The 24,003-nt window shown below is 38.4% G+C and overlaps 1 protein-coding gene across 3 annotated transcripts in view; it reads right to left on the bottom strand.

Moving 5' to 3' along the window:
* Window positions 1–22,765, bottom strand: part of Ice2 (interactor of little elongation complex ELL subunit 2) — a 37,937-nt gene extending 15,172 nt beyond the window's left edge. For 2 of the 3 annotated variants that reach the window (XR_003484572.2, XM_027411255.2), the window contains exons 1-11: window positions 22,618–22,765; window positions 21,591–21,723; window positions 20,319–20,423; window positions 11,664–11,913; window positions 10,013–10,132; window positions 7,802–7,939; window positions 7,193–7,309; window positions 6,814–6,973; window positions 5,594–5,775; window positions 2,356–3,322; window positions 1,638–1,813 (exon numbers count right to left, since the gene is read on the bottom strand). Coding sequence is in view for 2 of the 3 variants with exons in the window: in XM_027411255.2 (XP_027267056.1) it covers window positions 1,638–1,813; window positions 2,356–3,322; window positions 5,594–5,775; window positions 6,814–6,973; window positions 7,193–7,309; window positions 7,802–7,939; window positions 10,013–10,132; window positions 11,664–11,913; window positions 20,319–20,423; window positions 21,591–21,631 (2,256 nt within the window). In the remaining variant the exon portion in view is untranslated. The remainder of the gene's footprint in view (window positions 1–1,637; window positions 1,814–2,355; window positions 3,323–5,593; window positions 5,776–6,813; window positions 6,974–7,192; window positions 7,310–7,801; window positions 7,940–10,012; window positions 10,133–11,663; window positions 11,914–20,318; window positions 20,424–21,590; window positions 21,724–22,617) is intronic. The other variant, XM_027411256.2, reaches the window with a different exon arrangement.
* Window positions 22,766–24,003: the final 1,238 nt, after the last annotated feature.

The following is a 24,003-nucleotide window of genomic DNA, read 5'->3' as shown; positions in this document are numbered from 1 at the left end:
TTTACTACTGACAGTCAGAAATATAAGACTTCTATTTAGATAGTCTTTGGGGCTCAATTGTTTTGACATCTTGATGAATAATTTTCTCCTAGATAGTTATAGCTTGGCATTTATAAATTTCACTTTCTGAGTGAATGACAATGATCCTTACCAAATTGTCGTGGTCAAAAATTAAACTGGTGTCCAGAACTTCCCTGGGCTATTTTTACTTAGCAGATACTTACATCAACAATTTTTGAGTATATATATATGAAAAGAAAAAGACAAAGTGGTATGGGTACACAAGGTAGAATGTGAAAGAAATGAAGCTGACTACAAAAAATGATAGCACAAATAAGTATAGAAATAAGACTTAAAAACAAAACAACAAAAATCAGGGCTGGAGAGATGGATGGTTCAGTAGTTAACAGCATTGGCTGCTCTTCCAGAGGATCCGGGTGGGTTTGATTCCCAGCACCCACGTGGTAGCTCACAAATGTCTGTAACTCTAGTTCCAAGGGACCCAATGCCCTCTTTTAGCATTTATGGGCACCAGGTACATACAATTGGTGCACACAAACATGCAGGGAAAACACTCATGCACATAAAATAAAAAAGAACACAATTTAAGAAGTTCTCTTGGGGGCTAGAGAGATGGCTTAGAGATTAAGAGCACTGGCTGCTCTTCCAAAGGTCCTGAGTTCAATTCCCAGCAACCACATGGTGGCTCACAACCACCTATGTATGATGAGATCTGGTGCCCTTTTTTGGCCTGCAGGGATACATGCAGGCAGAAAACTGTATACATAATAAACAAATCTTAAAACAACAACAACAAAAAAGTTCTCTTGGCCTGGTGAAATGGCTCCATGGGTCAGGTGCTTCCCACCAAGCCCCATGACCTGAGCTCCACCCTAGGAACCCACAGGATAGAAGGAGAGAACCAATTTCCAAAAGTTGTCCTCTGACCTCCAAGCCTTCATGCAAATATGTATATGCATGCATACCACACACACACTTCTCTCTCTCTCAATAAATAGTAGTTTCAAAAAGAATTCCTTTTAAGAAACAATAAAAGACAAGTCAGTACCTCTTAGCAATCAGCTAAAACAAAAGCTTCTCTTTATTTTCCAGTATCTACAATCACATGACAGAGTGCCAAGTGTCCTAAAAGAGCACCTCAGTTGCAGAAGGGATAGCAGAAACTGTAACAATCATTTGCTTCTTTTGCTGAGACTTTATATCACGCCCTAAGAGGAGCCACAGGGGAAAGACAGCAGAGACTGGCACCCTAGCAGCCCTGACACTCTGGGATTCTTTTAAAGCTTCTATTTCTAAAAGATGTTGAGAAATGTCTCAGGGTAAAGAAAGGGCTCATAGGTGACAAGGAAATGCAAAGTCACACATACACCGGCTATAAATGCTAGTCTGGTCAAATCAATCTGCATAATGCTTTTTCTAGAGTTCACATGAACTACTTAAGGTGGTTACCAGCATTTATGATGACGGTGTATGTATTTTATTAAACTTGATTTCAACATCTTATTAAAAGAATTTTACCCAGAAAAACTATAGGAGTGAGATTTTGTTAGAATGCCATGTTCAGTATTTGGGATTATAACTCACACTGCCACATCACAACTTCTCAGATAACTTACTCTTCTGATCTTCTTGCGTTTTTTGGAGCGTGGTCTTGTCTCTATCCTCTGGACGCTGCACCGTACAAGTAACAACAGGTCATGTAGGCTGAACAACTTGTACACAAAATTTCCTTCTTGTGGAGCTATATATTCTGATGTATCTTCAACATAGTCTTGAAGTTCATATGGCAATCCTTTAAAAACATTCCTCATTACCATTCACCAATAGGCTACCTGTTTATGCATTGTAATCTGGAATACAACAACTCAGTAACTCTCTTTGTGACTGTCAATTCTCCACCTTGGGCCATATTTACTTAAAGAATTGCAGTAGAGAGCTGCAACCAGAGTTTTAAAAATCTTTCACTTTTCATGCATACCTCTATGAGCACTAGGCAAAGTATGCACCAGGGTGATAAGCACCAAGAAGACAGATAGAGGGGTATTGTCACACACATTCTGTAGTCTACTACAGAAGGTACAGAAGGTCTCGATGGGTCAATGTTTATGATCCCCTCCATCAGCACAGTAGCCTTTGGGTTATAGTACCTGTGTGTATAGCTACAAATTGGGGAGATATACAAAGAGGACACAGTGGAAGCAGAAATAATGACTAACAGACTGAAATGTCAGTGACTGGGTAAAAATTACAAAATGGGTTACAATAGTATGAAAGAACGGAGAAAAGCTAAGGAAAAGGAATAGATAAACTGGTAAGTTCTTGATATTCACTTACTTCCTTTAGGCTTCTGAAACGCAGAAGGCCAACTAGATTTTGGCCAGTTAGAGGCATCTGAAGTAGCAGAGGATTGATCAGAAGCAGATGGCTGTTTAGATTCTTCTGAATTAATTAAGGGCAACTCAGGCACTTTCCTGGAAACTGGCTTTAAAAGCTCATCCTGCATTTTTAGAATTTCTCCAACTGGATCAAATTTTTTATAGACTCTTTTGATAGGTTTCTTTAAAACACAAGACTCTTCAGAAACAGTAGTAGTGGTCTGGTTCTCCACAGAAGCCTGTGCTGAAAAATTTGGACTTGCAGGTCTAGAACCCACATCAGCTGTCTTTCCATCACTATTACTTTTACTTTCTGTATCAATGATTAAACAGTCCTCATCTGTATCACTACCACAAGAAAGCCCTTTCTCAGTTTCAGCTATTTCTGATGAGGTAGCTGTTTTGTTGGCATTGTCTACATTCCCTTGAACACTTGGGCTTTCATCATTGGTACAAAGTATGCCTACATTGCTTTCTTTAGAGATTCCATCAGATGTTTTAAGTACTTCATTATCTTGTGTTAAAGATTTTGCACTGGCACTTCGAACCTTATCACCACATGATTCAAGTCCCTGATCATCTTTATTTTTGCACTCTTCAGGACCACTTTCCACACCAGAGAATAGCTGCTTCTCCTTCTGTAATTGTTTCATCAGAATCTGGCATAAGCTTCTAGAATCATCAGTAATGTTTGGTGTAGCTGGAACCTCAGGAGTAGCTGGTGCCACAGGTGCAGGTGCTATTTTGGGGGCTGTGTGGACATCTGTCAAGATGCGTACAGAGGAGTCACTTTCTGAACTTGGTGACTTGGATGGACTAGTGGTAGTTACTCCAAAGGTTTCAAGTTCTGTGACATCATCATCAAAATCCAGATCCGAATTTTCCAGAGTCTCAATTTTTCGGCACTCATTAGCTTCAGCGGATATCTTGGAAGAAAATTATTAGGGGAAAGATCAGGCCATAGTTACCTAATTCTTAGTGCCCTTATCCCTGGTCATGTTTTTAAACATCATAGGTCATGTTTTTAAAAGAAGAAAAATGGGGCTAGGAAGATGTCTCAGTGAGTAAAAGGATTTCTATTCAAGCACACAACCTGAGTCTGGATCTCCAGCACCCAAGTAAAAGCCAGACATGGTAATTGATGTGTGCCAACAAATCCAGTGTTATGAGAGGGGACAGGAGTACAATTAAAACTCTCTAATCATATTTACTATCCTCAGGCCTTATTGGTCCTGAATTTAAAATGGCCCCATTTCCTGTCCATCTCTCTTTTTCTTTATGTATTCTGGTTTTCTCCATAATATTTATCAGGACTTGCTACTTCTGCTGCTGCATATTCAATATGTGTCATCTACTACAATGTAAGTGCTGAGAGAAGCCAGGCTGCATTCTTATTTACCCATCCTCAGCACACAGAACAGAATCTACACAGTAAATATTTGTAGAATGGATTATTTCCTATGAAAAAAAATGTTTCACTTTAATAATCATAGAAAAATTATCTTTATATACCATTAAAATTAGTATTTATAACATGCTTGCCACTCTAATGCTTTGTATGTTATAAATTGAAACCACGATTAAGTTAATGTCATACCCAATTTACAGATGGCCTCTGATGAGAACATTTATTCTCTGCTCAGTTTTGAATTACATAGTACTGTTAATTATCATTGTCTCCTTGTGTTACAGAACCACACCAACCCTCACTTCTGTCTCACTGTGACTCTGTACCTGTTAGCTAATCTCTTACAAGCCTTTTTACTGCCCTTCTCAGCTTCTGTGACCACTGCTCTGCTGTCCACTTCTATGAGCTTATTTTTTAGATGTCACATTATAAAGTGAAGTCACAGGTCTTTCTGTGATGGCTTATTTCATTTAACATTTTGATCTTCAGGGACTGAAAATGCTACTGACAGCATTTTCCTCTCCTTAAAGGTTTACTAGTATCTCAATGTATTCATATACCTCATTTTCTTGATCTAGTTGCCCACTAATGGACACAGAATGATTCCATATCTGGGCTACTGTGCATAGTGCTGCAATCAATATAGAGGCACAAAGGTCTAAGTGCTTTTGGCTTGCTGTTTTCTTTGAAATACATGTTTACTGGGCAGTTGCTGGAACACCTGGCAGTCTTATTTTTAAGGAAAGTCCTGTATTGGCCGAGCTAATCTGCATTCTGAACAAGCACTCCACAACCTCCTCTGTATTTGTCTTTTTAACCTGTTACTTATAAATTCTGAGATGGGTCTCACAAGTACTGCCTCAGCTTCCCAAGTATTAGGGTTGGCAATACGACCCACATGACGAGCTAGCACTTGTCATGTATCCTTTTTGTTATTTCCACTCTTACTAAGAGAAGATGATACCTCATTGTGGTATTTGTGTGTATATATGTGGGTGTGTGGCACTCAAAGGTTTAGGCCAAATGTCTTCTTCCTCAGTCACTTGCCACCTTATTTTTTGAGACAGAGACTCTCACTAAACCTAAAGTTCACTGTTCAGCTAGGCTAGCTGGCCAATGAGCTCTAAAGATCCACCTGTTCTCTCCATGGGCCTACAAGCATGCCCAGTTGTACCTGCTTCTTATGTGGGTGCTAGGCATCTGAACCCAGACCCTCAGGTTTCTCCAGCAAGCCCTTTACAGAATGAGCCATCTCCTTTGTTCTTTATGTTTTTAATTTGCATTTCCATGACAATTAGTGACAGTGAACATTCTTTCACATATTTGTCAACTGTTTATATATTATGTTTCAGAAAACATATTCTCAGATCACTGTCCCAATTTTTAAATTATTTTTTAGGTAAGGCGGTTAGAGATGACTCAGTGGTTAAGAGCCCTTGCTGCACTTCCAGAGGTCCAGGTTCAGTTCCTAGCACCCATAGCAGGTGGCTCAAGATAGCTTGTAACTCAAGCTCCAGGGGATCTGATGTCTTTGGCATCTGAGTATACCTGCACTCACATTTACATATATACATGCAGGTACACAAATCTACATATGATTAAATATAAAACTTTAAAAAATTTTAAATGATACATAAAAACTGGAGTATTAATCACACATCATGTAATGTTTCAAAAATGTATATTAAAGACTATTTTAACTAGGAAGCTTAGAGACTCCCAATATAAGTTTATGCTCCAAAAGGATAAACAAGTGGATTCTAAGCAAAGGAGAAAAAGTGTTACATACATCCATCTCAGAGGTGTACTCTTCAGGTTTGTCCATAAAGACTGCAGAGACTGGGACAGATGTGTTTTTTGATATCACATGTTTTAATGGAACTTCATGGAAGATTTGATTTCTTTCTCTCATTGTCATTTGCTTTCGGGGAAGTGGTGAATTAATATAAATTACTTTAACTGGTTTGGAACCTTAAAACAGAAAGAGAAGCAAGTAGTGATTAGTATCTGGTAGCTTTATTTAAATAAAAAAGGAAAAAGATGTATGGCAGAAGGATCACTACACAAGACAGGACAGGGCAGTGGTGCCATGGCTCCTGCATCTGCCCCTCTTGTACTACATGTCTTTAAGTCCCTTAAGTACTAAAGGACAAGAGGACCCATCCAGCAGGAGAAATGTGTTCTAACAATGTTTAAAGGTTTCTGGGCTTTAAAGCTGTACTGCTAGTATATTATTTCTTTGTTCTTTAAGGAACTTGCAATTTATACTTTTACAAGAGATCATATATAACTGGTTTTTTTTGTTGTTTTTTTTTTTTTTTTTTTTGTGAGACAGGGTTTCTCTGTGGCTTTGAAGACCGTCCTGGAACTCACTCTGTAGACCAGGCTGGCCTTGAACTCACAGATCCACCTGTCTCTGCCTCCCGAGTGTTGGGACTAAAGGTGTGCACCACCACCGCCCAGCAAGATTACATATAACTCTTAACTTGTAGTTCTGTTTAGTCTTTATAAATGAATATTCAGTCTTTCATTTATATACTTATGTTTAATATTATTCTGGAGGATAAAATGGTCAAATATGAATCAAATAATACAGGAATTTATGTGCAGAGGATAGCCTCTGTCAATATACTTTAATTCTAGTTCCCAATAACAGACAACAAAGTCCTGGAAATTTGTGCCCTGCAAACTGTCTAATAAAGTGATGCATTCCTTCATCCCAGTGACAAACAGTTGCACATCTTCCATATATTTCTGGCCACCCTGAGTAAAAATTTCTTCTCTATGTCTTGCTCCCTGACATAACTGCAGGTACCATAGGTCTCAGCAGTCTGTTCTACTGCAACTTTAGAGCAAGAAAAGCTCTACTGAGTTTAAATGTCAGATTCTCATTCTCCTTAAACAAAGATGGAGATCTGTGTGTGGCACACAGCCATCTATGTCTGCACAGCTGAAATGAGGTAATTCCAGTCCTTCTGAGTACATTATCTGGCATACCAAATCACAAACCTTCCACAGCTATCATCTGCACACACACTGGGATTTCCCATTGCTCCTTGTAGCTTGGTCCATGGTTATTGAGCAAGGTGAATAATGCTTGGCTAGTCAGAGCTATCTGCGGATGGTATCTTGAAACAAGTTTCTCTGCATTCGGGTCTTTACTAATATCCTGAAAAACAATTGTGTTCTGTATTATGATTTATGCTTCATAAATAAACAAAACAATGCACACCTTATTGTCTAGGTCACTCACAACATTTCCACCGCAAACTAACGAGGAGGAGAGACTGTCTTGGAAAGGATATTAGAATAACCAGGCCACACATCTTTTGTGCAGTACAATTATTAGGATTATTTTAAATTTTAATGAAAGCCACTTCTGACTTACGTAGTGCAAAGCTTCAGCTTTCTGCTGTGGAGTCTCAATGGAAGACATGTCATCTTTTGAAAGCTGCAACTTCACAGGCATTGAGGGAAATGCTGTTTTTACAAACTTCGCACTGCCCTAAATAAGTGGAAAATAAATGTTACTGTGAAAGCCTTAATGTATTTTTCTTGCAACAAAGGAAACTAAACTGAAATCAAATGTCAATCTTAGAACCTCCTTAACCCAAGATATTCATTCATGGTTTTGCTTAATAACCATGAGCAACAATTTTGTAATTGCTATTGACCCTAAAAGGTCCAGAGGCGTCTCCTGAAATCCTCCTGCCACTTTTGGAGTTTCACTTTTTTTAAATGAAGCATAAATCACAACACAGAAGAATGGAAGTGCTAAAATATCCTTTCCATATACTTATTTCTCAAATATTTGTGAATAATTTTTCTTTAAATGGAGTTCCTGTTTTGAGAAATATTAAGGAAAGTAGGAAGAAAAAAAAGTCAAGAAACAAAATTAGTAGCAGTATTTTAAAAACATAAGTTATTGCATTTGTATTATGTATCCCAAAAGTTTAAACACAGTGTCTACATGAGACATTCACAGAATAAACCTTACCAAAACAAGAAGAGTCTTTTCTAACTTCAGTCCCATCTCCACTTTGAAGGGAAAGAATCCCATTAGGCTGGTGACTTCATGGAGAGTATAAAATTCTGGGTACTTTTTCACTTGTTCAATGCAAGCTCTTAGAGTTTGCTGTGAAACAGAAAATAAGAACTACTCATTTGTATTATACCTCCCTAACAAATATGCTTTGGTTACATATAAACATAAATTTATTAATTGCAAAGTTGGATCCATTTCACTCATCCTCTCTTCCAATAATCCACACATTCTGTGTATTTTCTATTTGATTTACTCTCAGTTTTCATAACAAATTTTAACCTAATTTCCTAAAATAGTGATATTTAATAACACTAAAATTAGTGATCTTATTAAAATTTAAAATTAAATAGAGAAGACTTAAGGTATTTCCAATGCTTCTTAGGAAGCTGACAAAAGAAATGAAGCCACATGAAAATTTCTGCACAATGTATAACAGTAAAAGCAACAACTGAAGCTGGGGCTGGCTGCATATGCACATGTCCATAATCCCAGTACTCAGAAAATAGAGGCAGGAGGGTCAATAGTTCAAGACCAGCCTGGAATACATGATAACCTGCTAAGTATTTATGTGTCTTCTCCAATTTCCAAAATATTAATGGCTTACCAGGAAATGTAGTTGGGAAGGAAATATTGATAGTTTTACCCAAGAAAAACATATATTTGTGATAACATTTAGGTAGCTCAGAGGAACAGAGCCATCACTGAGGAAGTTTTGATAATTTTAAAAGCATACACATGTGTTGTCTTCTAAGGTACCTGTCATCTTTTGTCAGTGGATGGTACCTAAACCTTTTAGGATATATTTTATTTTTCAGGCAGGCTCTCACTGTGTAGTTCTGGCTGGACTTGTTTAACTAACTATGTAGATCAGGCTGGCCTGGAACTCAGGGAGCTACCTGCTTCTGCCTCCCAAGTGCTGGGATTAAAGGCATGTACTATCACAACCAGCTAGGATGCATTTTAGATCACAGAAACTCTAACTTTCTATCTATATCCCCTCCTTCTACATAGGTATAAAATGCTTCGAATCACAAATCAATAACTAGGGCAGTACATCTTGTGTGTGTGTGTGTGTGTGTGTGTGTGTGTGTGTGTGTGTGTGTGTGTGTGTGTGTAGGAGGGCAGAGAGAGGCAGGGGGTAGGAGAGAGACATTGGAGAAGTCCGCTCTCTCCTTCTACCATGTGGGTTAGTCCCCAGCATGGAAATCAGGTAGTCAGGCTTGGTGCAAGTGCCTTTAGTGGCTGAGCCACATCTTGTAGTTCCATATCCCATTCCTTTTCCTAGCACACACACCCTGTTGTGTTTAACACTTTCTTCTTCCATCTACACACCTTAGTGCTATTCAAGATGTCACTCATAACTACTGCAGGTGTGGGCTGAAACAGAAAAGCTGCTTTAAAATTCTCAGTGAGCTATATATACTTATTGGTACAGCCTCTTTCCTCCCTGTCTGTAGTTCTATCAAGTGCACACCTCTGATGTTTAAGTTCTGTCATGGGCATTGTAAGAATTCAACAAACAAAAGGAACTAATATATAAGCACCAAGTAGCAAGGTCCATCCTGGTTAGTTATCAGCAAATCTTAGTGAAACCGCACAGGATGTTACAGAGCTTGCAACTGCATTTACTTAGCTCTCGTAAAAGAAAAAGAAAGAAAGAAAGAAAGAAAGAAAGGAAGGAAGGAAGGAAGGAAGGAAGGAAGGAAGGAAGGAAGGAAGGAAGGAAGAAAGGAAGGAAGAAAGGAAGAAAGACCCCTGAAACGTTTACATGGCACCACAGTGCATTATGTTTTCTTAAGTATGACAGTGTACCTTCACCTGTGGGTCAACTTTCAGTTTCTGTTCCTGCTATCAAAGAATGAAAAGACTGATGGAAAATTCCAGAAACAAGAAATTTCTAAGTTCTAAACAGTGAATAATTTCAAGTAGCACATTAAAGCCCCGTAGCCCTGTGCTACCCAGCTCTGTCTACACAAATCGTTTCCTTGGTAGCAACCAAGCTGTCACGAGTTCTACTATTTCACACACTAAGTAGTACACTGGCCTCTGTGTAACAAAACTGCTAAAGATGATGGTTCCCTAAGCTGCAGTGTCTTCTTCATACACTATAGAAATGCTATTCTTATTTATTGCTCAGCAGTTTATGTAAATGTGATCTTTTACCTCTGTGAAGAGACGGGCCTCATCAGAGAGCATATTATAATCCTGTGCACACTTCTTTGCAGAATTCTGCAAAAACTTTAGGAATTCATTAACTTCTTCATTCACATGTTTTTTCATATCCTTAAAAAAAGTACACATATTTAAAAAAGGTTCACTAAAAATATTGGCTCCTCAATTGCTGCCCTAACAATATGAACTTCAAAGAGTAAAACATCAAATCCAGAGAGGAAACCACAAAGAAAATAATTTTAAAGTCACCAAATAATGATAAACTTATTAAAAACTCTAGGGAAGAAGGCTGAAGAAATGGTTCAGTGGCTAAGGGCACTGGCTGCTTTAATACCCAGTAACCACATGGTAGCTCACAACCATCTGTAATGGGATCTAATGCCCTTTTCTGGTCTGTGTGAAGACAGGTCACTCACATACAATAAATAAATATATTTTTAAAAGCTCTAGGGCATAGTTTACTGGAACCTTGGGTTTAGCATTGTGTAAGGCATGGGTTCAATCCCATGCATGTACAGGTACATGTACACACACACACACACACACACACACACACACACACACACACACACACCACAAATGCATTAAAAACTCCACAGAAGCACTTGAGACACAGAGGTGGGCAGAACTCTGTGAGTTTGAGGCCAGACAGGTTGGCAAGGTAAGTTCCAGGATAGCCAGGACTATTATACAGAGAAACCCTGTCTTGAAAAGAAAACAAACAAACAAACAAACAAACAAACAACAAAAAACTCCACAGAAATAGAAAAACAAATGACCAAAATTACAATATATGTGTAGGAAATTCTGCTTTCTATTTTTTAAAAAGATAAACATCTAAGGGAGAAATGAGCAAACTGTACATCTAGGAGAGTTATAGAACTACAAATGCTTATTGCTGGGTGTGGTGGCACACTCCTACAACCTTGGTACTCTGGAGGTGATGCAGGATTAGTTGTTCAGTCACCCTTGGCTATCAATGATTGCAGACAACTTGGGATATGTAAGTCACTGTTCCAAAACAAAACAGTAAGAAAAAAATAGAAAACAATGCTTTATAAGTACATGGAAGACGTTTGTTTTCATTGGTATTCAATATATTTATTTAGGTAAAACAAGAAATCACCCATTTCCTCATATGCAACAAAGGCCAAAGAAGAGAGAACAATGTCTAATGTTGGTGAAGGTACCTTCAAAACCTCTTAGAGTGGTATAAACAAATAATTCAAACCTTTTGAAGAACAATTTATCCATCCCTAACTACAGACCAAAACTTTAAAAACTCGTGCAGCATTTGATCTTAAAATTTTATTTAAAAAAAACTTCATTTAAAGAATCTATCTTAAAATAACAATTACAGGGACAAACAAAACAAAACATCTTGTTAGGATGTAAAGTGACCTGGAGTAAGGCCTCTGCACAGCAGAGCAAGTGCCAGAACTACACACAAAATCAACAGGAGAGTTAAGGTGTCAACACTTTAAAGTCCTTACTTTCCCATTTCTGTAAATATGACTGTATCTAATAGGAAGAGAAGTAAATAACAAATTAACAATGACAAAGACAAATGAAAGGAAATGTAAAATAGAATTATTTCCTGATTCTTGGTATTTTTACTGAAATGGATAAAAAGAATACATACCAAATACTGCAAGAATTCATTTGTATTTGTTCCAACAGCTTTGGAACTTGAGGGGATCTTTGCATATTTAGCCAACAAATCCACATAAGCTCTCTGCTCTCTCTGTGAGAACCGAGAGAAACGAGGATAAGGAACTCTTGGTTTTGGAAGGAGAATCATCCCAACTTTTTCCTTTGCTTGAGTTGCTGAACTAACTGCAGGCTCATTTTCTACAGAACTTGCTGAGACATTCAAATTTTCCCCTATACGTCTGGAAAAAAAATACAATTTACAAATATGTGCTTTTCACATGAAGATTACTATCATGAAACTTATGATTCCCAATCAAAAGGGAGAATAATATGGCATGATTAACAGTAACTTCTGGATTATTATCTAACTCTGCCACCTGCATTTTGATGTTCAGTCATTTAGTGTAAATTAAGTATTCTGCATGAAAAGACCTCATTGCAGGCTTACCTTCAGCCACCTGATGGAGAGAAGGAGAGGCACACTTCAACCAGCTATTCTATCTGGAACTTCCCCTTTTACTAAAAGGGGAAATTATTCTTGTGAATTATACTAACATTTATTTATTGCAATGCTATTTGGCTTTTAATGCTTAATTTCTTCTGTAAGGTGCATCAGTTAATATGGTGAACAAAGGACATTAAGAACAGAATAAAACGGGGTCACACACTTGAAGTTAATTAATTCATTGAGATTCTAAATTTTCTGGTTTCCACTGATTATCTCAGAACTTAAAATTCCAATAACTGTTTTTACATTTTATGGAAGCAGTAGTGATTTTAGAAAGACTGGACAATCCCCTATCTGTCACGTATATGGCTAAATCCACAGAAAAGTCCCTATGTTTTTTAATGGAAGCGGAGAAAAAAAAATTACAGCATATCCAAAAGGTGTGTTCAAAGAGAAGGCAACAAGTATTAGCAGTCAGAGAGCCTGATATTAGACTTGTTTGTAAAATGACACCCCCCAACTAAAAAAGTCACCTTACTATATCTAGTAAGACATACAATTATAGAGTACTCTCTTGTTCATAAATTTATCTTTGTTATTCAGTCATTTTCGTCTACAATTTCAGTAAGAGAATAGAAATCTATCAAAAAACTCTACTTCCTTGGTCTCTACAACTCTGATTTCCACCATGTCATTGATTCTTTAACTTGGCTCCAAATTAAACAATGATAATTCATGGAAGAAAGGAAATTAATGAGAAAGATGGATGTCTACTGACTTATTCACTAATATTCATTGATATTTATAATTTCTGGTGTATGCTATGCCCAAGAGCTTTAACCAGCAGATTACAGTACAATCTTCAAGTGCCAGGATCTTAAACTAATGGTTTGACAAATGAAAGAAAATCACATCCATATAAAACTATATCATACACACACACACACACACACATATACACATTTATACATATATATGCATAATCATAATGATATTAGGTTTCCAAAATATATTAACTAAATAGCTGGTTGAGAAGAATGGTCTGGAGACCATGGATTAAGAGTGAGAGACAGAAGGGAACAATGGTCGCAATCATGACAGTATTACTTTCCTTATGGCATTCATTTCTTTAAGCCAGTTGCAGCATCTAACTCATCACCAGAGGGAAAGGTTGGCCATAATTTGGAGGAATACTGGATGCTCAGAACATATGACAGTTTCACACAACTTGTAAAGGTCCTTTACAATTCTGATTTGCTATTACTTTGATACCACATCTTATTTTTTTCTATGATTATTGCTTAGTATGCTTTATTCTGCTCTTAATATAGACTTGTTCATTTTAGAATTTGGTGCTGAGAACTGAATCAGGGACCTCTAATAGGCTGTACACATGCCACACCCACTGTAACTGGACCATCTTCCCAATCATTGCACCTTCTGTTGCAGTGATGTCTATGCACAGATGCACTACACACTGCAGGGTAGATATTGTTCTCCTTTTATTTCACATTATGTATTTAAGACATCATGCTATTTTTAAGTTATGTTTCTGGCAACTAGCTATCAATCTCATTTTAGGCTAATAAAGGAAGTACATTAGTTCTAAAAAATATTTGCTATAAAAAATATGAAGGTTTGGACCTTATTGATAAGACTGGGAACTACTAATTTATAATACTATAATAAATATGATATAAATTCCAAAGTCTGAAAATATTATTTTAGAAGAGGGTAAGGAGCTTCCTCCCTCAAATAAAGCAAAATTATTTCAAAACACTCTCAGAGATAAACTATGAATGAAAAACTCAACAAATAGCTAATCAGTTAATGGGAAGAGAATTTTGGGAATTAAAATTGGGATGTTTAGGCTGACTCCAGAAATACACGCAAGAGAACACATACTTAGCTCAAAGTTTCTCCGATAACTGTATAAAAATAAGCTCATTTTAGGTTAACAAAATGAATATTAACTGCTGATCTTGGTAAAAATGTATTACAGCAAATTGATTTCTCACTAGAATATGTCTTGAGAGCTATTCAAACCTAACAGTATTGTGTCCGCAACTCTTAACAATCCTGCTTCACAGCTGTCTCTCTGAATATGAGAACATGTCTGTCCTCCTGGCACAAACTGGCAAATTTAATTAAGCTGCTGCAGCAACGAGATGCTGACTCAGATATGCCCGAGCAGGAATGTCAAGACATTCTAGCCGCTTAAATTGGCTACACGCAGCACAGAAGGAAACAGCAGCACATCAAGATCATTTTCAAGTGCAGCGCTGTCAAAATCTTCATCAGGTGCAGCCCCGAGTACCCAATAGCACTACCTACACACTATACCACTGCATTTTATTTCAGCTGATAGTTTCAAGTTTCTGCCTTCATTTTGTCAACTACCATTTTCCTTTTTACTTCAAGTTGCTATGAAATAAAGGAATGTTCCAAACTGTGAGTTTGCTAGACACTAAGTTGACTAGTTTGGCAGTTGCTTTAAAATCCACATTTGGAAATGATACTTCTGGGCTCCACCTCAAAGTCTACATCAATCTTGGACTTAAGTTTTCTTTCACATTAATCAGGTCACAGCAACTATTTCTCCTCATCATATTCAGAACAATTCAGTATCATGTTGGCTTAAAACTCAATTATAAAGATCTGTAACTAAAATGCTTAATTTTAAATAAAGGCAAGTGTTTATTTCTACATAAACAGCTCTTCCATACTGACTTTCTACTCTATTCACAGGAACTTCTACCGTTGCACTACTCTGGTGGCCCTTTCATCTTACACACATGTATGGAGTTAAAGCAGTCTAGTGAATGCTTTTTATACTAAAGTTAAGAGTAAAATGCCCAGCCAGGCATTGGTGGCCCATGCCTTTAATCCCAGCACTGGGAGGCAGAGACAGAGGCAGATGGATCTCTGTGAGTTCGAGACCAGCCTGGTCTACAAGAGCTAGTTCCAGGACAGCCTCCAAAGCCACAGAGAAACCCTGTCTCAAAAAAGCAAACAAACAAAAATAATAAAAAATAAATAAAATGCCCTTTGCTGATGTAATGAGGTTGAATAAAAAAGTCACAGTCCTGAAATCAACACAATTAAAGGTATTTCTTTCCAGCATGCTAGAGAACACAAAAATCACTGTATATTATGGATAATAATGAAAAATGTTATTTTTTCCAACAAGCAAAGTTCTAAATAACTGAACCCTAAATCAGTTCCTTGATGAAACAAACAAAAAATCTAGTAACACATATCAATACTTTGTGCTTCTCTTTCACATTAAAATGCAAATTATACTAATAAACTGTGCTATATTTTAAGAAATCTAAAGACAGGAAAGCATATTCTAATAAAAAGATTTTAGGTGTTTTGTTGTTGTTGTTTTTCTAAAGCTAACTGCCAGAAAAAAATATCCCCTCCTTTATATAGCTCATGCCTAAGAAATGCTGAGCAAAACTATACTTGCAAAGAAGCATTCAGTAAAAAGCAGTGATAGAATGAAGACTAACATTAAAGCCAGGCATGGTGGCCACACCTGCAATCCTAGAACTCAAGAGGCAGATGCAGAAAGATGAGATCAGATGGGTCTAAAGAGTGAGCTTGGGCTAGCCAGAGTTACATGAGGAAATCTTGTCTCAAAAAGAAAAAAAGAGAGAGATAAAGTCAGAAATTTGTATCTGAAATGATGAAGGCTAAGACAAAAATTCCAATGGAATTTTATGCAACTGTTAAAAGAAATCAGAATATCTACTAGAAAATGGAGGCAACTAGAAATCATTCTGTTAAGCAAAATAAGCCATACTAAGAGAAACAAATGATGGTCTTACATTCAAAACTTTATATATTTGTGTTCAACTTAACTGGATCATGGAGGAGAGGAAGAGATTTTTAAGCCAGGTGGGAAATCCAGAGAATAACGGATTACATGCAGTAAGAAAACAAAGGGTTATTATCTGGGGAAAAAGGGAAACCGCTTAGGGAGTAGGGAGAACGTGGGTAGAAGGAATGAATGAGAACACAGAATAATGGAATATATGAAGATACCACACTGGAACCCATTATTTTTGTATGCTAGACTAAAACATTAACAAAAGGTGGGGGAGGGGGGAGTAAGCCCACAAATCAAACTAAAGGGTTTAGGAAATAGGAAAGGTGCTGAGAAGAGGGAGATCAGAGAGCTTTTTAATAATCTCTCTCCTTACAAGGCACATGTACTCCTTACAGATGCTTAGAATCATTCCTGGAGGAAGGAGGAAGCTTCCAACAGTTGGAATGAGAAAACAGGATGCTGGGAGAGAGCATGCAGCAGACGGAGCCCCGTGTTTCTTGGTGCCTCTGTCATTGCCTGGTCTGCCCTCATGAATCCTAAAAGGGACTGGAGAGATGGCTCACTGGTTAATAGCACTGGCTGCTATTGTAGAAGGCCCAGGTTCAATTTCTACCACTCATATAGTAGCTCACAATTGTCTGTAACTCCAGTTCCAGGGGATCTGGTATTCTCTCCTGGTATCCACTGGCACTGTACATACCCACACACATTTAAAAAAAAAAAAAAGTATCAAAAGCCTTGGAGAGAGGACCTTAGAAAACTAACATGTCAATTTACATTTATGGGTCCAGTGATTTTGAAACTTTTCCTGATATCATAATATATATAAATTGAAATATTAAATGGGTGAAAATTGAAAAAAAAAAAGAGCACTATGCTACTTTAAGGGAAGGAGCACAAATGTTAGCAGTTCACTTTGAAAGCCAACCAAAGAAGGTGTAATGACACACAAGAGGGTTAAAAGCAGATGAACAAGTGAATTTAATATGATGTTAACAGAATCCAAGAACTGGGTATAATGGTAGTCCCCACCAAATTTGTAATTCTGCAGTATGTTTGATTTTTTTCTCTACAACAATGTTCTTCCAAAAGTTATGTGATTGAGTTTCTACTTAGCTTGTCCAGACTTAGTTTTGCTCTATTATGAGTGAGGATATGAACAAGGTGCCATCTAGTCCCCAGATTTTCATTCCCTGTTCCTCTGTGACTCTACAGTGTAACAGTTGTGACTTGGTATAGACACAGGCAAAGTGACACTGCTGCCTGTGGCTCCAAAGCAGGTGCTGATGTATGAGTTACCGAAATTTGTTTTGAAACCAACCGCCTGTTAACGTAATTGTGTGGGTATTTTCCTGGATTATGGGACATTGGGACTCTGTTCTCAGGCATCACACAGTCTAGTCCACTTGTCCTAAACTGAGCACTTGTGTGTAGATCTTCCTGAGCCTCAGTTGGCTACTTGAAACTCAAGTTAGTCTGTCAGAGATCCTGGTGTGATTTATATGTTTAACCAATTGACATTAAGGAGACGACTGCTATCAATCCTTTTTCAAGATTTTTGTTATAGACTCTGGGCTGTGGGAATTTTTTTCTTTGGGAAAATAAAGCCAATGGTTGAACACATAATTGCTCCTGACTTTTCTCTACTCAGAGTACATTATTCTTAGTCATGACTGGGTTTTGTGCTCACTGTTGGGTATGGTGCCATCATCTCAGGGTTGTGCCAGGTGGCACAGTCATTGCTAGATGTCAGGCTTAGTTATCATTTGTATTATTGCCTACTCATGATCAGTGTTCTAAGTAGCTAACTGGTGGCTTACTGGATTACTGCCTTTTTTTTGTGGAGCCATTGTTGGAGATTTTTGTTGAGTCTCTAGCAATTTTGCTGAATTATTATAGAACAATTTTGCTAAGTCATCTTTTGGAAATTTTGTTAAGCCATCTTTGGGCAATTTTTTCCAGATTCACCACCTGGAATTTCTGCTGAGTTGTCATAGAGCACTTTTCTCAAGTCACCCTTTGGGTTTTACTGAGCCACAATTTAGCATTTTGCTGAGAGTCTTATGTAGGGTATCTATAGCTGTGATAAAACATCATGACTAAAAGCAACTTGAGGAGGAAAGGGTTTATTTCAAGCTTACAGTTTCATATCACAGTTCATCACTGAGGCAAATCAAAGCACAAACTCAAAGAGGACAGGAACCTGGAAGCAGAAACTGATTCAGAGGCCATGGAGGACATCTGCTTACTGGCTTGCTCCTCATGACTGTTCAGACTACCTTCTTATAGCACCTAATCCCAGGGGTACCATAGCCCACAGTTGAGTTGGCTCTCCCACATCAATCATCAATCAAGAAAACACACCACAGGCTGCCCATAAGCCAATTTGGTGGGGGCATTTTCTCAATGGAGGTCTCCTCTTCCAAAATGACTCTAACCTGTATCAAAATGACATTTAACTGGCCAATACACTGAATTACTTGGGCTTTTGCTGGGCTATCCACTCGGTGTGTTTGCTGACCCATTGTTTGGTGGTTTTGCTGGGTCACCACTAAGCATTTCTGTTGAATCCTTAGGCATTTGTGTGGAGTCACTTGAGAATGTTCTGGTATATCATTTCTGGGCACTGTGCTGAGTCAGCACTTCCCTGGCTCTGGCTGCTTCCCTTGAAATTTTGCAGGCAATAACTTGGGATGTCAAGTTAGTTTAGGACCCTTGGCAATTCTCTGGGGCTACGGTTTGAGCATATCACCAGACCAACTCCAGACTATTTCTCCTTTGACCTTATGAGTATTTCAGATAAAAAGTAAAGAATGTTGATAAAATTATATGGTTTAAATAATCAAAGGTACTAAATAATTGGAAAGTTTTATGAAATTAGTCATCTCCAGGAAATGATAAAATTTGTTGAAAACAAAATCCACAGATGCATACATATATGGATCTATCAAAATAAATACACATATATGCCTTAGCTAAGAATCTATGATCTAGATATGTAAGGCATGGTACCATAACTCCTATTATATAAAAAAGAAGAGCGTTTTGATGTGCATAGTACAAGGCACTCAAACACACACATTTATTATAAAAACTAAGTCAAGTCCATAGTAGCATCCTTGATTCTCAGTGGTTTGGATTTAAAAGTCGAGGTTAAGAGTACATCAGTACTTCTAAAAAGCTTAAAAGTATGTCTAATGATCAGGCACTGTGAGATGATGGCAAAAGAATCTGAGAACTACTACAAAAACCAGAAGACTGGAGAGAAAACTGAGGGGAAGAGTTCCACAGTCACTGATAATGCCAGAGAAGTTTGATAAACTTTTTCCTGTTTTTTAATTCACCTGCTGATTTGCCTTTTCATCGAGAAGTCTTATCTACCTGCAGTTAAAATAATTATTGCTGTGGAAGGACCATCACTGTTGTGTTAATATTTTCTATATGCCTTACATAAATTTTATCCCTCACTTCATGTCAACATATATACACCTCTAAAGTAGTGTAAGTCAAATGAAAGAAGAGGTAACAGAAAGGAATGGGAAAAGGACTATTTAAAACAGAAATTTCAGTATATTCAAATGTTGATCAAAATGACTGAAAGCAAGATAAAATGAAGATAGAAGATAAGTAGGATAATTGACTGAAAGAACACCGAGAAGGCAGAAGAAAGATGAGCAGATTCAGTCCTTTCACTGTGAAAGCTAACAAGGTCACACCAGAGCTAAACTCCTTTAGAGGGGCTCCCTAGCTCCACATCTCTGATCTCCAGAGTAACCCACAATCCAACAGACACAGTCAATCAAAAAGGGAAAAGGAGCTGCTACAGGCATGTGAGCATGAAGAGCTGAAATTATTGCTGAGTAGTCATTTTTATACCACAGAAGACAAAATTTCTTTTGACTTGGTACCATCTATTAAAGTATAAAATATGCACATAGTCTGACTAAATTCATATGACTTTATCATATAGAAATAATTGCAAAATTTAAAAAAAGTTCTCACAGGACTTGCTATAGAAACTAAAGGCATATATATAAAGAGTAGGCAATTATTAATTAAGATTAAGAGGAAATATATGTATGCACGGAAACAAATACAAAACACTGATATTTAATGATAAAAGTAAATCAAAGTTTTATGGTGTTCTGAAGTAATTACAGCTACGATCTCATTTTGTGTGTACAAACATACAGCCATGTATGGAAAAAAGTAAATATCAAAATGTTATCAGTAGCTTCCTTCTATTTTCTATTTTTCACATTTTTATAATTTGAATGTTTACTAATATAAATAGTCATAAAATTTTAGCTATCAGAAAAACAGCAATGAAATGTGAAAATAAATAACCAAATGAACATTACCTGTTAGACAAAATATAGAGTTCTTTTAAACTTGGAGCCATGGAATGATCTTTATAATTTTCTGGAGAGAAAAATGCTTTAAGGCCATTTTTTGGTGTAACATCCCTGTGAAATAAAGTAATTTATTTGCACTTGAAAATTCAAAACTCTCATGTTAGACAAAGAAGCATAATGCTACAACTGTAATTTAGGACCTCTACCCCAGCTTTTCCCAGACAATCGCCCCTAGTCAGTTTAAATTCATGTGCCAGATCCTGTGTTTAGATGTTTTATTTCTTGGATAGCTTTAAGCTTGGGGCAGTATGAAATCCTCAAACTTCAACAATCTGTCTTCCTATAATACACAATTAAACCTCAGAAATTGAACACTAAAGATGAACAGAATGAAGCATAAGCAAGGGTCTGTCAGAGACAAAGCTCATCTCAGGCCATGAATGGTAATGTGAAAGTGTTTGCTGACAAAAGTGGCTCACCGAGCTGTTGTTTCATGTACTACTGTGCCAAGTGAAAACACTGGCTACCCTGTTTATTGTTAACTTTATTTGACTTTGTTCAATGGAGTAAATGACAGAGTTTGTTAAAACTACCTCCAAAGTGATGAGTTTTATAACATTAAAATTAGCTTGGCACTAATACAGCCAATGCAAATGACAGAAAAAAATTGAAAATACTGAGATTAATTAATCTAGGGAGGACACTGATCAGTAGGACTCCGTGGGAAGAAAGAGCTTCAAGGTCTTTAATGCTACAAAATCATTTTTTGTTTCACAGTGCCAGGGGTGTGCAGGAGTATCTGCACAGCATTGAATAAACATGTTATAGTACTAGCATGGATCTTAAATGATTCAATAGAGGCTGGGCATGATGACACACACCTGTAATTCAGCACCAGGATGCAGAGGCAGGTGGATCTTTCTGAGTTAAAGGCCAGCCTGATCTCCATAGTGAGTTTCAGGCCAGCCAGGCCTACATAGGCAAAGGTTACACAGAGAGATCCTTTTCAATCCCCACCTGCTCCAGAAAAGCCCATTATAATTGAGACTGACATGTTATGGTCAATGCTGCTTGAGTAAAGGAATTAAAAACTGAAAATGTTGAGAACAATTTCAGCACCTCTCTCCCACAAAGGACTTGGTATATGAATAGGGCAAATTCTGAGACCCAGAAAAAGAATTTTTTTAAAAACCTCTCAAGCCAGAAATCTTCCCTTCCTATGATACCCACTGTCCCTGTCTCACTCCTCCAAGTGCATTAGGAAGAGGTCCGACTCACCAGTTCAGCTTTGGTTCACTCATGGTTATGCTAGAGCTCATCTTCCTAGATTTCTCCTTCACTCTAGCCCACAATATTTCGGCCTGGCATCCAAGAGAGTGAGGATCGGATCCTTCCTAGAATCTACATTCAACTGAAAAACAAAAAACAAAAGGTCAAGATCAAACCTAGATTATTAACTTGGGTGAGCAAGAACCTTTGCTTAACATCTACCCTCAACTGACTAAAACAAAACAAATAGCAGAACACTGCCACGATTCTTTGGAGCTAAGATGACACAGGAGGAGTCATTTTCTTTAATTCATGCAAGGAGTGTTACTGAGACATTAGCTGAGTTTAACAGGAACCCAAACCAGAAAGGTGTTCTCGAATCATTTACACCATGGCAGACCTGTGTCTTAGCTTTCCCTTACTCCCTTAGCACCATTTTAAATCTTGTTTCCATCTCCTCCAGTCATATGCTGTTATGGGGGAGATCCTGACACACATTGCACAGAAGAAGCTCTCTGGCTCCCAAGGACCTTCTATCAAAGAGAACTTTGCACTTATGAGACTCAGGCGCTGGCAATTGAAGAGAACAATTCATCAGATACACAACTCAAGCTGCAGCTTGATTTCTCCACATTGGGTGCTTGTCCTGTGAGAGCTTGATAGAGTTAAGAATCAAATGCAGGAATTGGGCCTCTGGGCACCTGTGAGGTCTCATGGGCTTCCTTCTCAACCTAGCTACCTCACGTTTCCCCTTGCAGTGGGGCTGAGGGGGAGGGGACAGGACGGTGAGCGCCGAGAGAACTGAGGGAAGGCAAAGAAGAGAAAAGTATCGGCGAAGGTAAGGAGACCAGTGAAGAAAGCCGCTCGGGGCCTGTGAGGGAAGCCGCCGAGGAAACCATGTGAGGAAAGCTTCCAAAGAAGGCCTGTGAGGAAAGCCCGGTGAGGCGCTGCCTCAGACCAGCGCCGCCATGTTCCCTCTCCCGCCCCTCGCGTCCCCGGCGAGCCCGAGTCCGCGCGCAGCTGCCTTTCCGCCCACCTCAGGGTCCCAAGCTGCTCTGGCCCGGGGAAAAGCCGACCCTTCTACACAAGCTTTGCCGAACTCACTGCTGCGCGCCTAAGACTGCCTCATTTAAAGGCCCCCGAGGGCGCCAGCACGGCCGCGCGTGATGACGTCACGCGGGCGCCGCGGGAGGGGCTTGTGTGCGAATCCACAGAGAGGACGGGCCACATAGACTTGTCTGTGACCACAGGCTTCCCAAATTCTGATCCTGACTCTTAATTCGTTCCTTTGTGTGTGTGTTTGTTTCAGAGATGGGGGTCTCAAGTAGGCCAGGTTGACCTTAAACACCTTATGTAACAGCTAAGGATGACCTTGATCTTCTCATCCTCCGGCCTCCACATCCTGAGTGTTGGGATTACAGACATACACCACCAAACATATATGGTGTTGGAAAGGGAACCTAGACCTTCAGGGTGCCAGGCAAGCACTCTGTCAAATTATATATTCAGCCTTTTTCATACATACATGGGGGAAGGTATAAATAAGACAAAGAATGAAGCTGTATTTAGCATGCTACTCAAAACATAGTAGGTCCTCATTACACTCAAATTCTCCATTCTACTCACTGTCTCAATTTAGATAGATGCCAATGTCTGCTAGGAGTCCTCTCATGTTTCTTACTAGTCTTGCTGCAATTCATAAAAGATGTATTGAGTTATAATTTGTGTCTGGTATTGAGTTCACAAAGGACCAAGACTAAATACTGTTTTTTTTTCCCCCAAGAACTTTTGATTTGGGGGATTCTAAAGTCATCTTGATTAAATGAAACAAAAAGAAAATGTTGAACTACTTAAAAACTACTTAAAAGAAGTGTTAATGGACTGGAGAGAGGCATCAGTAGTTAAGAGTGTTTGTTGCTGCTCTGACAGAGGACTCAAGTTTAGTTCCCAGCACCCACATCAGGTGGCACACAAACATTTGTAATCCAGCTCCAGGGGATATGGCACCTCCTGCTGACCTCTGTGGGTACCCACACACATGTGGCATACACCCAGAAGCACTTGAATAAAAATAAATCTTATGTTTGTTTGTTTTGTTTTGTTTTTTGAGACAGGGTTTCTCTGTGTAGCTTTGGAGGCTATCCTGGCACTCACTCTGTAGACCAGGCTGACCTCGAACTCACAGAGATCTGCCTGCCTCTGTTTCCCTAGTGCTGGGATTAAAAGCATGTGCCACCGACACCCAGCAAAAATAAATCTTCTAAGACAAGGTGTTAGGGACTTGGATTATAAATATCCCCTGAAGGTTATATGCTAAGGGCTTGGTCACCAAGCCTGTGGAGTTACCAGGATATGACAGGTTCTTTAAGAGGCAGATTCTAGCCAGGAGGTGGTAGCACACACCTTTAATCCCAGCACTTGG

This window comes from Cricetulus griseus, chromosome 4, assembly GCF_003668045.3.
Source record: "Cricetulus griseus strain 17A/GY chromosome 4, alternate assembly CriGri-PICRH-1.0, whole genome shotgun sequence".
Classification (NCBI taxonomy): domain Eukaryota; kingdom Metazoa; phylum Chordata; class Mammalia; order Rodentia; family Cricetidae; genus Cricetulus; species Cricetulus griseus.
This window is presented reverse-complemented; position numbering and strand designations above follow the sequence as displayed.